The following is a 17342-nucleotide window of genomic DNA, read 5'->3' on the forward strand; positions in this document are numbered from 1 at the left end:
GTTATCAGCACTGCCCATGTTGCTGAGTTTTGATGCCCCCTTTTTCAGCAGTTAATTACAGGGACCTTGATGTCCCATTACAGTGAGCTTACAAGACATATTTTAATTGGCTTCTGCTGCCACAAAGACACCTTTGAATGACACCTCACTAATGGCCACTGACCCTGCACATCCCAGTACATGACCTGGTTAGTACTGCTCGGTTGTTTCAGGTTGTACAACTTTAGAAGACAAGCCTGTGTCACCACTGGGGAAGGCCATGTCCAGGGAAGATTGATTAAAATCTGTGCAATTTGCCAGTTGCCTGGAGCAAAGAGAGCCATTTCCTTGAATGTGCCTCAACCTTGCTCAAGAAAGCACTAAGCTGTCCCATCATGGTCAGAGGCCACCTCCCAGGTCCCAATAGGCAGCTTGAAATTATAGCATCTCCTTAAGCTGTAGGTGCCTGCCCATTATCCTCAGCAACTGGAACCCAAATCAGTCTGCTTCCCCCAGTTAAATGGCGTGGGACTTCCAGGGAATCTAATTGAGAGACATACAGGGGACAGTGAGGGGAAACCATTGAATTACTGCCCTTACATGCCATCTTCTGGGTAAGAATGCTTGCAGGCCAATGAAAGTAACTGGATTCCAGTGACATATGCCAAGACCAAACCTTCACTCTTCTCACTAGCCTCTTCCCAACTGAATATAAGTGAGTTAAGTCCACATGGTCCTAATACATGCCCCCTATCTTTGCACTTTGGAAGGCAAAGAGAAGGATGGCAATGGAGGGTAAGCCCTGAGTCCCCTGGATCAGGAAGACAGGTTTGACTCTGACTCTCTGATGTATTAGCTGAGTTACCCTAAAGATGCTATATAACCTCTCTGAACTTTGGTTTCCTCGTGTGTTTACAATTAGCCCTACTACTGTGAAATAAGTGCTTTGATGGAAGGATGACCAAAGTGTCAGGAGGTTTGGAGAGAGTTCACTTCACTGAGTTTGCACAGGAAGGTTTCCCAGAGGTTGTAGCCTCTGAGGAGGGCCTTGATGGATGAGAAGGGATTCCCCAAACAGAAGAGGCAGGAAGGACCAGCACGATGAGGCATGGAACCATGCAAGCACTTGGTACACACACATATTGCCTGCAGAGTGGGTGGAGTGGTGCCATGCTGAGGAGTCTGAGCTGTGTACAGAGAAACAGCACCACCTGTATCATTATCATTATGAGCATGGGCAGACCTGGGTTCAAGGCCAAGCTAAGACTGAACTCTCAATGTCTCACTTGCTTTTTCTGTAAAACATGGATCATGATGTTTTGAGACCCAGCAGAGATAAGACATTGAAGATGCCCAGCTCAATAAATGGTGACTAGGTGCTATGTGCAGTTATGATTGTGCTTGTGTTATTGTTATAACTTGTAGGCCATGAGGAGCCATTAAAGGCTCATGTCCAGATGAAAGAGTGTCAAGATTAAGAAATTATACATCACTGGGTGCCTGGCTGGCTCAGTCAGTGGAGCATTGACTCTTGATCTCAAGGTTATGAGTTTGAGCCCCGTGTTGTGTAGAGAATGCTTAAAAATAAAATCTTAAAAAAATTATAGACAGTAGTGTGGCTTTTGGCTATTTTTGGTGCTCAGCAGGTAACTTGACTGAATATTAATTTAAAATGGCCACCAAGGAATGGGGCTCAATTTTGTAATCACTCTCCCTAAAGGTTCTCACCTATGGGAATTGTAAGTATGGACCCATGTTGATGACATTCTCCCAGTAAGAGAAAAATTTGTATTTTCTTTCATGTAGGCTTTTGATGGCTTCTCATATTTCAATCTCCTATCAGCTAGAGAAGTACAAAAAAGCATATGAGTCTGAACTGCTGCCCTCAGTCCAGAAAAAAATATATTGAATATCTCAAATAATAGATTCTTTGGTCTGGGACAGAAGAAGAGGGGATAAAGGGATAGGCTCAAAGCACAGAAGGATCTGAATAAGATGAACAGGAACTTTTTCTTAAGAATCTCATAAGAAATTGACCTCAGGCCACGTAACTTCAGATCTGAAGGAGACTTTAGAGATTATATAAGATGAATTCTGGTATTTACTATTATTTATTTCAAAGGAAAGAAAACTAATGCCACAAAGACATTTTCAGAGCGCATACATTTCATTACTTTCATACTCAAAACTTCCTTTTGGGCTAAATGTTATTCCCTCCATTTTACAAATGAAGAAACAGACATGGGAACATGAGTGCTGTTCATAAACTGGGTGGTTTATAAACAGTCCAAGATCAGGGTTGCCAGCAGATTCTGTGTCTGCTGAGGGCCTGCTTCCCAGAGGGCCGGCGGTCTTTTTGCTGTGACATCATGTGGCAGAGGGGGCAAGGAATCTTTTCAGGGCCCTTTTGTAAGGATACTAGTCTCATTCATGAGGGCTCTCCCCCACTTCCTAATAACCACTTTAGAGGAGAGTTTTCAACATACAAATCTTGGGAGGGGGGAAGACACATTCAATCTATAGCATTCTACCCCTGGCCCCCCCAAAATGCATATCTTCTCACAAGGAAAATATGTTTCATTCCATCCTAATAGACTCAAACTCATTCCAGCATCCACTTAAAAATCTGAAATCCGAAGTCTCATCTAAATCGAGGCTCAAGGTATAACTCACTTGGAGCAAATTCCTCCCTAGTTAGGAACCTGGGAAATCAAACGTGTTTCCAGAATGCAATGGTGGGACAGGCCTAGGACCAACATTCCCATTCCAAAAGGGAACAATAGTAAAGAAGAGAGGAATGACAAGTAGGTCCAGAGCAAGCCCAAAACCTTAAAACTCAATAATAATCTTAGGCTCTGTGCTCTGCCCTCCAGGTCCACTGAGACAGGTGTGAGTCACTTCATTCATCAGCTAGAAATTTATGGGCACCCCAGTCTTCTATTTTATTAAAAAAAAAGGGTAGCAAATGTTGAGACCCTCCAAAAAGTTACTTCACATGGGTTGGAAATATGAGTAAATTCAGAACGTTTTAAAGTTCTACATGAGAGGGGCGCCTGGGTGGCGCAGTCGGTTAAGCGTCCGACTTCAGCCAGGTCACGATCTTGCGGTCCGTGAGTTCGAGCCCTGCGTCAGGCTCTGGGCTGATGGCTCAGAGCCTGGAGCCTGTTTCCGATTCTGTGTCTCCCTTTCTCTCTGTCCCTCCCCCGTTCATGCTCTGTCTCTCTGTCCCAAAAAGAAATAAACGTTGAAAAAAAAATTTTTTTTTTAAATAATAAAATTAAAAAAAAACAAATAAAGTTCTACATGAGAGATTCAGGTGATTCTCCTAAAGGGAGACAAAGCTCTTTGGAGGTCTGAGAAGGCCATTTCTGTGTTTCCTTGATATGGCCTTGACGGACTGTCAGGGAGAAATCCTGGACCAACCCAGAGTAGAGCTGCTTACATCCTGTATTTGAATGGAACCCAGCATCCCGCCTGGGCTCTTATGCCTGAAGCTGTTTCGGTCCAGGAAGAAGTACTCGGCTCTGGCTGCCATGTGTTGCTCATATTCACATGGCTGGAATAGTTTCTCTAGAGTCCAATGGGAAAATTTCCGAAACCCCTGTGGGGGTGAAAAAATTTAAAAACTCCCGACAGTTTATGCTGATTGACTTGAAAACAGAAATAAAAAACCAGAGATGTGGACGGTAACTTTCAAGCCTGTTAACAAAAGTACTTTTCATCTTTCCAGTTTCTCACTCCCTTTCTCTTCCACCAGGGAGGAACCCCAGATGGTTATCACTCCAGAGTGTAACTAGGGAAACCACAAACCTGCCCCAATTGCTATGGAGACAGCCTTTTTTATTTGTTTGGCCTCTGAGTATTCATGACATCAGCAAGGAGGCCAAGAAAAACACGGGTGCTTCTTACAAAGGCATTTTAATTCCCAGTGAGGAAAATTAAGAATGCACACTAGGACCTCTCAGCAACTATCAGGGCTCCCACCAGCCCCGCTGTGGGTATAGGTGTGTTTGTAAAGGGACAGCCCATTTTACAGGAGATGCAGTGAGGAGCCTTGAGTTGATGTCATTGATGTGCAGAGAATAAATCTGTTTCCAGTGGAGTCAGCCCCAGGGATACAACCGGGGAATGACCACCACAGTTTGCTGGGATGGATGAGTTCCCCAGGATGGGTGTCAGAAGTTTCAGTGCTAAAATGAGAAAGTTCCAGACACACCTTGGCAAGCTGGACATCCTAGGTATAAAAGCACTTTGTTCCTAGTATCACAAGAAAGGGACACAAAAAAAAAAGGACGGATTTGAGATCAACCTCAAAACAGGAGAGCACATTTTGCAACAAACACCAAACTTCCTTGATCCCGTGGTCTACGAGTGGCCACTGAGTGAATGAAACTCTCCTCCACATGAATATAGGGTGTTTTTGTTTGATCTGCTTTTGTTTGGTCGGTTGGTTGTTTTTGTTGTTGTTTTATTTATCTAGAAATGCTAGAAATTGGTTTCAAATGGATACTCGTTCAAATTAAATGAGAGCTCAGCTTCTTCCTAGCAACTATCCTTCATGCTAAATTGGTTTGCAGGGATTTTCCCCCTGCATTTTTCAGCACAAATTCATTTGCCAAATCCCCAACAAACCGGAAACTATGTAAACACAGAAGTGGAGTTATTGATATTTCCCAGTGATGTGTAAAACACCCCTTTATTCTCCAAGGTCTGGCGTGCCTCTTTGGTGCTAATCCATCATCTGTGTTTGCATTATTGCAGAGCTTGGTTTCAGGAGCATGTACTGGAGTGGATGCAGTTATTCTCCTGCTGAGAAGTTGCATGTGTTGAACAGCAATGTGATACATACTTAATAAAAGGTATTATGCTAGGCATGTGGCAAAGTGTGCATAAGGATGCTTGTTGAAATAGATTCTGCTTCAATTTTTAAGTTAAGTTCTAAGCAGGATGTTCTGATCAGAGAGCTTAATTAACCTAGAATCCTGTCCTTTACAGAGTAAGTGTGGTTGGTTAAAATCTTCGGAATACTAACAATCACTTAATTATCTAAATATATCTGTAAATATGACTGGAGATGGGCACATTAAATTTCAGAGGTCAGCAGTCACTTTACCCATTTTATAATAAGCATTTGCATTTATATGCATACAATAAGGAGATATTACATGTAATAATTATGTAAGAAAAATAGACATAAAGTTGTCATCTGTAGACAGGAATCTTTGTGGATACATAAATAATGCATGGATCGGTAAACATATCAATATGCATGTGTTCTTGGGTCTGGTGGACAAGTGTACCAAATGTGCAAAATAATAGATTCACCTCTTTTTGTTCATTTGAGATGTCATTTTAATGTGGAATTACAGTAGCTCCTTAATGATGAGAAGTAGTGACAATTCATTAGCAGACTGTGGCTTAGATCAAGTGTTTGATTTGCCTACAAAGTGTGGTCAGTACTCAATTATATGGAGTGTATGCTTTCCTTTTGAACATATTTTTTCCCCTTTGCCAGTTAAAATAACCTTGAGCTTTTTTTTTCTTTTCAAGACCCCAGCCAGCAGCAGACAAATTATTCTTCAGATTTTTTTTAGAATCTTAAACTGTCATTAAAAAAAAAAAAATACCCTTCTGAAGCGCTACTAGATTTCTTGTTTTCTGCTTAAAGGACAATCGGATAATGAGAAGAAAAGAAACAGCATGTCAGGGCTACTTCATGTTTTGTCTTCCGGCTTGTTTTAAGAAAGCAGGGATTCCCTGGGGGGTTTTTGTTTGTTTCTCTCTTTCTTTTTAATAGTTGCAACACTTTGAGTACACTCCCAGTACGTATGCGTAGGAACATATATTTTTCATCAAAAATAAATCTGAATTGGTTTTTAGAATCCTCTTATATTTTTTAAGATAGTCAAGATGTGAAAACCGCATGTGTCGCTTCTCCCAAATATTTTCAAAGGATGTCGTACACTTTATTTTGTATCCTAGGCACCTAATACAGTATGAACATCTACGAACACTCAGTTGCTCTTATGGGTTAATTAATTGTTGGATTCTGAGACCATAGGCTTGCTTTGAATTTCTCTTGTGAATTTCATGCAGAAGTCCTTCTACTTACTGTGCGCATTTTATGGAGATAGTTTTGCTCGGAAATTAGCAAACCGTTTAATTCCAAAGAGCGCTGAACCTTAGCTACTTCTCCCATTTAACGTGAGGGCTGCAGTGACAGCAGCTGCAGTCCTGGAGCAAACACTGCGGCTGGATTGGGGGCCGGAGCAACAGTGCCCTTAGGCTAAGTTTAACCATCCAAGGGTGGAGATGCTGGGGTCGCCCAGAACATCTGGATGAAAAGGAAACATCTGGATGGATGTGCCTTGGTATGTAGACCTTGTATCTAGATGACTAGTTGAGAATTCTACTTTTCTTCCAGATATCCAAAGCCTGTTTCTGGAGATTTCTGTCTTCGAGGTATTTCTTCCTCATGGGGACTCAAATGCATCAGGGAAATCATGAGATTTTCTTTCTGCCTTTGTTCTTGTTGTAGGATGGTGGTGGTGGTGGTTAGGAGATAGGTACATTGCTCTTAATATTGTAATCAGTTTTTTTTAACCCTTTTTAAAGGATTTAGATCTGCTTCTTTAAGTTTTTGAAGTGCAAAAATATTTCTGTCCTGCCTCAATTGTGAAATTTGAAACTGTGATTGAAAGAGATGAATCGTGATAATGTTATGCTTATGAATGGGAATTCTTACAAAAGCACTATCTCCCTGTCTGCTGTGGGTGAAGATTATTTTAGGTCCTCACTCACGCTGGCTTTCCCTTCTGACTTGTTTATATTCTCAGAGTATAAAAATACAGTAGTCAGAAAGCTCCTCTCAGGGAGTCTGCATTTAGTTCTTGTCAGAGGAGTCCTTTCTAAATGGACTCTGGTATCATTTTAGCACACATTGTTTGCTGAAATCTGAGCTGCCCAGGGAAATTAGAGCAGTTAATTTAATATTGTGAACGTTTTGGGGCTTCCAGGCTTAGTCACAGGCAGAAAAGTGTAAATCAAATTGAGTTTTCTGTATAAAGTAGATGACAATGAAAGTTGCTTCCAAAAACCAGCCCAGCTTTCCCCCATCTGCTGCCTTTCCGCTCCTCATCTTCACGCTGGGCCCACAGAAATTCACGTTATTCCAACCTTCTCCCCAGATGCTCCCTCAGGGGAGGTCTGTGTGGCAGAAAGCTCCCAGTGTGGTCGTAGAGGGAATGCTACCACCATTACCCCCTGTTAATAGGGCCATAGGGCCGCAGCCAGGACTGTGGAGCTCATGGCTTAGCGTCTCCCACCATGCAGTCTGAGCCCAGCCCTGCTGTACTTCAGGACAAGGACTTACCCCTGCAACCACGCGTGACCAGCTGGGAAGTCCCTGGCACTGTGCTAGGCATCAGGGCAGGCTGTTTTGTATGGTAAAATTGGATTCGGTAACAGTGCAATATACACCTCTTACTGCCATGGGAAAAATAGAGCGCCATCAGGCATCCTAAGACTGACGAGTTCTCTGTGCTCCCCTTTCTAAAGTTCCTTTTGCACATACAAGCCTCCTGAGTAATGGAGTAGGGAGTGAGCAATGGGCTTTTTGCTTTGTTATTGAGAGGATCTTTGAAGGAGTCCCTTTAAAGCCATGAATTGGACCTTTGACCTGAGAGCTTAGAACACAGTTCAGCAGCCTCCATCAACCCCCAGAAACAAACTGCTAGCTAAGTCAAAGGCTTTGGCCTTAGCTCTGGCAGATTCTCTGTGTGTTTAGTCGTGCTCCACTCCTAACACCTGCAAAGAAATGCTGGGCTTGCATTTATTTTGTACTCCCTACTCCATGCTTCAGGACTAACTTTTGCATGTCTGAGATGTAATTTTGAAAGAAAAAGAACCCTTATCTGAACCAAGCGTGTATTTACTTTGCTTTAGGGGCTAGTTTATTTGCATGAAATACCAGGATTGATTACAGACAATTAATGACCTTTTTATGAACACTCTGATACTCGGTGCCATAAAGATATTATAGCTGGACAGTGAAGTAATTCTCAGGTTTTCGTTTGCTTGACGTGACCCTCCTAGGCCTTGTACCCCTGTAGACTTCCCTGATGAACAATGCAGATGGGGAACGACTGACAACTGAGGCTGGGAGACTGTTTATCTGTGAGTAGAGTGAAAGGACACAATCTTGGTTATAATAAATGTTTTCCAGAAGAGCACACTTCTGCATAAATATTTGAAATTTTGATGTATTTCATACATTCTAAACCAGTCTATAAAAATACACGTACAGAGATGCTTCTGATATTAAAGCTCGGTTTTCCCCATTACTAATAAACGAGTAGGTGCCAACTCGTGCCACCCACTGAACCTGTTTAAACATCACGGCACACTGATCATGTGTGACTCCTCTCTGCTTTCAGCCTCACAGCGACCAAGCCCCACCTAAGACTCTGTCCCCACTGTGCCAGTACCCTTGGTGGCCAGGCTCCAATGGGACGCTGACTAGTGGGTTTTGATTTTCATCTTTCGCACGTGTCCTTTCCCTCACCCTTTTTAATCTCTTTCCACCATTTAATTATTTCCCTTCTTTCTTTCTTTTTTTTTTTTTTGAAGTGTTTTACTTATTTGAGAGAGAGAGAGAGAGAGCAGGGAGGGGCAGAGAGAGAGGGAGATAGAGAGAATCCCAAGCAGGCTCCCCACCAGCAGCTTTGAGCCTGACTCAGGGCTCAAACTCAGAACCATGAGATCATGACCTGAGACGAAACCAAGAGCTGGGCACTTAACTGACTGAGCAGCCCAGGCACCCCTCCTTTTTTTTTTTTTCTAGGAGTTTCTCTTCTCCCCTGCAGATTGCATTCTTTCCATATAACATTCTGTATATTTAGAGCATCCTGTTTGGTTTCTGGTGCTCAAAAAGAAAAGGAATAGAACACACCTGACAGATCCAGCAAATAAATAACATTCTAAAAACAAGGACCTCTCTCTGAAATGTCTGCCCCAAAGCAGATAGATGCACGACAAACTGCCATCTCTACGACACTCTCCTAGACTTCTCAATGTGATGATTTAGAAACTTTTCTATTTAGGAGGATGCGGCCATTTTTGCCGAATTCAGCATATTTATTGAACAATTTCTTGGAGCCAAAAGCCAACTCCACTGTATTTCTGCTTGGTAAGGTTTGGTGGCCTTGGTATGGGGCGGGGGTTGTTGATTCATCGGCCCTTAAACTGATGATAAATCTAGAAACTGGGCAGCAGTACTAGGCTGCCTTAATAGAACCTTTTCAGGGAATCAGCAGCCTCAGTACTTACGGGAAATCTTTGGAAAGGATATCCAGCAAACTCATGTGAAGAAAAACTCCGGAAGAATTCCGGGTAGCAAGAACACTGAGATTTCACATGAGTGGGCATCAGCGAGAACTCTGAACACTCGATGTAGAAGTTGCCGACCTAAAGAGTGCTTCTGCTTCATGAGATACCCATTTCCTGTTTATTTTTAAGGCCTAAATGTCTAAGTCTCATATCGTGAGCATTTATTGGGATGATTCCATTCCCTGTAATATCGTGACAGAGCCCATCTGTTGTGACACACGACATCAGTCTAATTGTATGTGTTTCATCCACGTGCACGTACAGAATCCTGTATCTATCTGGTTTCTCGATGAGAAAAGTATTTTAAATCCTCCTTCCTGCTGCAGAATATAAAACCCTCTGTGAGGGTTACCGAGTGTCATCATTGATACATGTTTTGCACGGAGTTGTTGGGATAAATGAGTACAAGTCATAAGTGAAAATGCCAACATCAGGCAATCCCTCCACCTGAGAGGGGCTGATTTTTTCTAAGACAAAAGAAAAAAAAAGTCTATAAGGGAGTTTTCTCAGTACAGCCATACTTCTTTAGGCCATTCCCCCCAAAGACCGTGATATGTTCTGTACACAAAATGCAATAGACAATCTGGTGCTAATACACATTTTCTATATCCTGTCTTTTAGCAAACAAATTACTGATATATAACATGATATTTGAGTTGGAATGTGGTCTTGACTTACACATCAGATCTATTTTGATTTAGAGATAATGGTGTATATTTGTTATCCTTCAACTAAAATACCTCAATTGCCAACTAGAATGTATGTTAGTCAAGACATCCTTTTAAAAGACATTATTTTCATGCTCATAAGATGGAAAGGAAAATTTAAAAAAAGGAATCCTGAAATAGGTGCATTTAATTCTCCCCAATTTAAATTTAAGTGGTACATCTTTAAGGCAATAACAATATTCCTTTTTTTCCCCCCATCAGGAATGCTTCCATCAATGGATTTCTTTAATGTTGATGGTGGTTGGTGCAGTTTGAGGGAATCTGTATTTAGTCAGAAAATGCTTCAATAGAATGACCTACCAGATGGGCCCCATAACAAAGCACGGAGGCATCAAACCACCACAGACATTTGGTGCTTAGAATAATAAAAAGACTATAAAATTAGATTAGTTGAGTCTAATTTGGAATTGGTATATTCCCCATGTACCCTCGCTGCTCTTGGGCAGATAAAGCCTTGAGATTTAGCACTGTGTCAGAGCAGAAGACTGCAACTTCCAGTAAAGGGAGACGAGGGAGAGGGAGAGAGGGAAAAAAGCATTCTGGGAGGTCGCGGAGGGCAGAGCAGTGACCTCCAATGATTTACAGGCCTTTAGCTTAATGAAATTGTTTCAGTGACATGACGGTAAGAGCTCGTAATGGATTGGATGCCCTAATGTAATGAAATTACTCCCTTCTGCCTAAAAAAAAAAAAAAAAAAAAAAAAAAAAAAAAAAAAAAAAAAAGCGCAATTAATATTTACTGAGACCTGACAGGCTTTGGTGCGCTCGTCTGTGTAGTTCTCTCAGACAGTCAGAGAGCAGAGACGGAGCAGCGTGGCAGACAAGCTGGCTCTGCGCGAGCTCCTGGCGGGGACGAGCAGAGCCTGCCAGGGGTGGAGGGACAGGCGCTAGGGTGGCCGGGGACGCCCGGCCCGGGCCGCCCGGCTCCTCGGCGCTGCCCCCACTCAGCCTTCATGCCCTCCCCTTGCTTTTCCACAGGCAACTGGACAACAACCACATCAGCTGCATTGAAGATGGAGCCTTCCGAGCGCTGCGCGATTTGGAGATCCTGTGAGTTGATTTTGCGACCGCTGTCTTGTGTGCGTGTGCGTGTGTGTGTTGTCCGTGTGAGGAGGAAAGAGGGGGAGTGTGTGTGCAGGGGGGTCCGTGTGGATGCCTTTCTGTGTCTTCTGCTGCAGTGCTATTAAAATTGGGAACCGGGAGATCCCTCTGGCTCACCTTGGCCAAAGTGTTCGCAGGCAGCAAAGTGTGATTTCTCACCTCCCACAAACTGGGGTTCCTGCTAATTAAGTCTCAATTGAGTCCTTTCTCCCCCGGTGCTCCCGCGGTATTTGTTGCTGGGTGGAACAGATGGGCTGGAATAGCCCCCCAGCGCCTGCCAGAGCATTCAGGGAGAGTGTGTTTGAGTGTGGGCATGGGAAGAGACAGGTTACAGGTCTGGGAGATGAGAGAGGGGTAAGACCAAGGGGTCAGTAGGAATCACCCAGAATCACAAAGGGACCTTGGCACAGGGCTGGGGGCAGGGGGCCGGGGGGAATGCCAAACAGCCTGGTGAAATCTGGTCATTGCCATTGCTCCTGGGATCTCATCTCGGGTTTAAATCCAAACTTTAAGCAGTAACCTTAAAGTGGCAGGGTGGGAGCAAGATGAGAAGAGGTGGAATCCCACCCTATATAGCTTATCTAGAAAAAAAAAAATTTGTAGGTGCCTTTGTGTGCCCAGATTTTCAAATGGGTCCAACCTGATTTCCGGGGAGTTAGTGGGGATGGGGGGGAGGGTGGAACTCAGCTAGGAATCATCTTGGAGTCATTCAAACTAAAGTTGAATGTGTAAGAAAACATTTTGATTGTTGTCCCCAGAGCAACACTTCTAGCTGTCCCTGATTTGGAAAAGCCCGGAAAGGAAGGCAGTAAAGCCTAGTAGAACTTGTGTCAAGAGATGTGTGGTTCAGTCCCGACTCAGCCCCTAATTAGCTGTGTGACCTTGGGCAAGTCCCTTCTGCACTTGGGATCTCAGTTTTCCCGTTTGGAAAATAGAGGGTTTGTTGCTATATCTTGCAGGCGACTTCCCTTTTCCAAGCTCTGTCACTGCTTGGTTCTAAAAATAATTCTGATGGTACAGTTCTGTCCAGTGAATGATAGGGTAGGATTTGTTGAGCATTCCCCTGAAAATCAAAAATTACATAGTCGCCAGGTTACAGATCTCTGACTTCCAGAAGAATGAATAAATGTCGAACAAATGAATGAGTGAATATGTAAAAACATCCCTTTATATGTGAAGGAAGGTCCTCCTCCTACCTTCCTTTCCACCTGGCCCCTGCAGACAGTAGGCACGGGTTGGAGAAAGCCTCTCCACGTTGTGTGAGAGGAAGGTGATTCCAAGAGGAATCACGGGAAATCAAAGGGGATGCTGATGCTGCAAGGTGCCGGAAATCTGACGAAAGCCGCGAATTCCTGGGACAGAAACGGCAGGACCCACAGCCAGGGAGGTCAGGTTGTCAGTCCTAAGACGGATGATGGCTTCTCACCCAAACTCTGACCCCGGAACCGGCAACAAATGCAGGTCTGCTAGGGAGAGGGTGCCAGCCCAATTTAGTGACTTAGGACTTCTCTTATCAAGAGGCTGAGGCTGAGAAGGGTAGGCGCAGTTTTCCCAGCCTGCAAAAAAAGCATTTCGGGAAAGGGCTGCTAGGAGAATTTCACCCTTTTCTTGGGAAGGATGAGAAAATTCCTTGGGAAGAGACCAGGAAATGGAAATCACCAGCTGCCATGAAACAGCTGTGATGACCTGACAGCCTGCATGTAGTTCTCTGCACTGGGAGTGGTGATGCCTCGTCTCAATGGGAGACCTGTCTGGGGCAGAGGATAGGGCTGGACAGTCAGATACCGTGGGTTTGGGGTCCTGGGTGCAGTGGGACTCAGGCCAAATGGCTCAACTTCTCTGAGTCTGTTTCCTCAACTTTAAAAAGAGTCAGCTTTTGTACACATAGAAGTGGCTTTCTGAATGCCATCCCATCCACTCCCCTAACTCTCCATCATGCCCGCACCCCCATCAAACCCCGTCTGGGACAGAACTGAACTGCTCCTCTCTATGCCAGTGCTTTGCTATTTTTAAAACATTGGTATATTATAGCATGTTGGTACACCAGGTTTCTCAAACTTGAAGCTTAAAAGCCTCTGGGGAGGGGGGAGGGTGGGGAGTAGTTCTCCTTTTCTATTATTGCAAAGAGCCCACAGGACCTGATTAGTTTATCTCAATTCCAAACAAAGCCAGATCAATAGCTTTGTTTTAAAGACGCTCTGATTTGGCTTCACATGGCTAAGTACTTAAAATTAATCATAATCATTTATTCCATGGGTTTTTAATTTCCAGCAGAGGCACACGGCTTTGGAACCATCTATCTTAATGGTGAGCCATTCTGAAATTGGCTGGAGCCGACATCTCCATTTAAAGAATCTCCTCTCCCCACCCCCAGACCTTCCAAATCTCATTTGCACATTGACATTTTATAATACTTCTCCATAATCACAACTTAGCCATCATAAAGAACATTGACAATGAAATAATAAATAGGAACTAAGTGAAGGCATCATATATTAACTTAATAAGTTTTTGAGAGAGAGAGGTTCAAAACACCTTATCCCCAGAAAACTCATCTTTAAGTATCAAAAGCTTTAAAAGTCTGCAGATTAAGAAGACAAAATAGAGTAACTTCAGGTGTATTTTCTCTCTGACATTAGGCAAAAACAAGCAAAGCCCATGATTATTCCATGGAAAGCTCTGTCAAAATTAACTTAAGGAAACTTTGTGGATGTCAACTAGTGGAAATATTTCACAAGGGATCCCCCTGTTATTTCATCCTTTCTGCGGATGAAAATGCTGTAAAACTTCTTCCCATCCAGGCTGGGGTTGGTCTCACAGGATACACTGAATGGGAACTTAGGAGGTGAGCCTGGGAGAAACACTGGCAGTAAGAAGAGAGGAATGGGCACAAGGCTGGAAAAGACTGTGACACCTGCTCTCTTGATCCTCATTTTTGGCTCATACCCCTGAGGAAGGTCTAGCAGAGAATATGGTGAACAAAGGAAAAGAGCCACCACCCTTCTCCCCTTTACAGGTAACCAGAAAAGGGGCTAAGGAAAAACAAACAAACAAACAAAAAAACACAGCGTGAGTGAAATTTCTCAAGGCTCCAGTGCCACCAAAGAAGAATCATGGTGCACATGATACTGCCTTTGTAGCATTTGTTGTGCAGTTATCCGTGCCCAACCGTACTTTTACATACCTTGCCTCTCTGCATCCTCACAACCCTCCATGAAGCTGCCATTGTCATCTCCCTCCTTCTGCAAAGGACCCATCTCATAGAAGTTAAGTAACTGCTTAACTAGTAAGCAGCAGAGCCTGTGTGATTAACCATTCTACCAAGCTGCTTTACTGATCTGTGTGGCCAAGGCCCTTGTAGTGTTGGCTCCCTGAAGCATGGCCAACATGTGACACACAGTGATGTGAACCGGACCCCAGAGCCAGGCTAGGCGAGCTATCAGAGAGTTTGGAGCCTCCCACATGCTTGTGAAATTGTCATTTTTTTTTTTTTTTTTTTACCCAGTGAATGGGTCCCCACAAAGTTGAAGGTAAATTAGACTTGCCAGGGAAAGAAAATAATCCCACTTTCTCACCGACTCACATTCTGGTCCCAGGTGTGATTTATTCTCACTTCTGGACATCACCATTTGACTTTGACACTCAGTGGTTTGTTGGCTCCATTCTTCAGACCTTCCCACGATATAGCCCCAGCTTTCTGTATGGCCTTAAGGTCCTTAACTGAGAGTTTCTACGACTCAGACACCTTCTGTTACCCAAATCACTGGCCTTTCATTTCCACCTGTTCTATACATTTGGCGATTCAGTTAGTCCGTTTCCTTCTGGTGTGTTTACACTGCCGTCGAATATGCCAAGACTGCATTTCTGACTCTGCGTGGTCAGGAATCATTTGTTGCGGTACCCTGAGCCGTGGGTTTCCCTGACTGTCAGGTTGAGGACAGCCAGGCATTTCGCCAGTAATACCAGTCACCTCCCTGCCCAACATGCCATCCTGGGTCAGAAATCTGTTAAATGAAAAAAAAAAAAATTAAGCATATGGAAAAATGAAACAAAATGAAAAAACCTACTTAATAAAGTAATTAACTTTTTTCAATAGTACTATGGGAGAGGAAAAAAGATTTTCAGACATTGTCTCCCGACTTTATGCAGCAAATCGGAAGTTTAGTAGATGTGCTGCCAAAAAATGCCAAACCAAAGATGTCAGGAGCACAGCCCAAAAATGCTCATACATACCAGTGAGTAGCCTGCCCTTGATAAACCCCTGGTACCAGCTAAATTGTATGCAGGTCCAGCACATCTGCAGATAACTAATGTGTGCTGTTTGGAAGGGCTCGCTCCACTTATGTCATTTGCCAGTTTTTGAAATTCAGTGAAATTATTGTAGGCGGGGCTGGGAAGGATCTTAGTTGTCTCCAGAATGACCTTTTATTTTGAGATAAGGCACAGAAAGATTGAGAGCAGGTGAGAGCGAGGACCAGGCCACATAACGTTTGGCCCGGGAACCCCGCTTCCCTTACCCTTGTCCAAGCTCTGGCTAGGACATTTGCCAAGGGAAAACAGCAAGTTAGTGGCAGCAAAGGGTCGACAATCTGGGTCTGCAGACCCCTGATCCTATGTTCTTTTTCCACATTGGACACCTCCATGCAACTAGGCTATTAGAAAAAAAAAAAAAAAAAAAACAAAACCCTCAGTAAGATCAGGGATCCTAAGCACAGCTGTCCTTTCAAAACCATTATTAAGTGTTTGCTGTTATTTAGGAGATTGGGGCTAGGGGGCAAACTTTAGTACATGACAGAATCAAGGAATGATTCTGCTTTCAGCTCTCTTAAAACCAGAGGTTGCAAACTAGATAGATCACAGACTATATTGCAGCCACAGATGAGTTTTTAAAATCCCGTTGAGTAGTTTTTCATTGAAATCAGCATTTTGTATTTTAAAATTACAAAATTCTTCATAAAAGTATAGATTCCCAGCTTAGGATTTCTGGCAAGCCAAAAGCATTGGCAACCCTGGGCTGCCAATGTGACAAAACAATCAGTTGTGGCTACAGAGCACGTTCCCTCCCTAGATGGGATGTATAGACTCCACCTTCCCATCGACCTCCATTCATTTCAGTTCCCTACCAGCCCAGGTGGCCCGTGCTTTAACCCATCCAAGATGCAAGGACACCCTATGTGCCAGCATGGCACCAAATGCCAGAGACAATAAAGCTTTAGAAGAAGAGTCTCTGGCGGACCAAACACTGTGGGCCAGAGCTTACCAGAATTGTTGAGTGGACATGTACAAGCAGAGCTAAGTGATGTGGAGCCCAGAAGTCCCAAACCGAGCAGGGACACTACAGAAGCAAGCAGGAATCTCTCATTTCTCATCTTCTGGGAAGGTCTTCTCAAAAGTTGAACTAGCTTCCAAATTCTCTTTGACTTTAAAGCAGTGGTCATTGGATTTATGCAATTGATGAGAAATAAGAGATAAACACCTCCCACCCAATTTCATGCTCCCTAGACCCCTTTGTCATCCCATGTACTGAGCTCTTGCTTAGCCCACATTTAGAGAAGAGAGATTCAAGACTTAAAGCAGTGGTGTGTGGAAATTGGCCAGACTTTCAGGGTTGTTTTAGTTCTGCCACATCTGGGCAGGTACGACATGGCTTGTGACCCCAAGTCCCACTTGTAGACACAGAAGAATAGAGAAGAAAGTCCTTTGCTGGTATAAGAAGAAGGCAGTGACAAGAAACTGGCAATCCTGATACCCATGTCAGGGTGTGCTCACTTCTCTAGCATGGGGTTGTTGTCCTGGCTGAAGGGTGCAGGGCATTGGGTGTAAGGACTTTCATAGACACTGTTGGCCCGGTAAAGAAAACCCAGAGCTGTATACAAGTGGAGGTCTATCCTCCACTTCAGCTGAGCTTCCTCTGAATGTAGAACTAGATGCTCTGATTAACAAATAATAATTAACAATATATAATACAATGATGTTATAACAATTATTAGTATAGTCACTATAGATATTATAATTACTGTTACGGCCTCTAGTTCTTAGTGTCCGCTCTCTTCCAAGTGCTATGATATTAGGATGCAGCATTTTATGTAAATCCTCACCACAACCTTACAAGGTAGAACCTCTTGATCTTGTTTTTCTCATGAGGAAA

At 43.5% G+C, this 17342-nt stretch overlaps 1 protein-coding gene across 1 annotated transcript in view; it reads left to right on the top strand.

Annotated features, from left to right (window-relative positions):
• SLIT3 (slit guidance ligand 3) overlaps positions 1-17342 on the top strand; it is a 597991-nt gene that overhangs the window by 428877 nt on the left and 151772 nt on the right. The window contains 1 exon segment of the mRNA XM_043596219.1: positions 11072-11143. Coding sequence (XP_043452154.1) covers positions 11072-11143 — 72 coding nt within the window.

Source organism: Prionailurus bengalensis, chromosome A1, assembly GCF_016509475.1.
Source record: "Prionailurus bengalensis isolate Pbe53 chromosome A1, Fcat_Pben_1.1_paternal_pri, whole genome shotgun sequence".
NCBI lineage: Eukaryota > Metazoa > Chordata > Mammalia > Carnivora > Felidae > Prionailurus > Prionailurus bengalensis.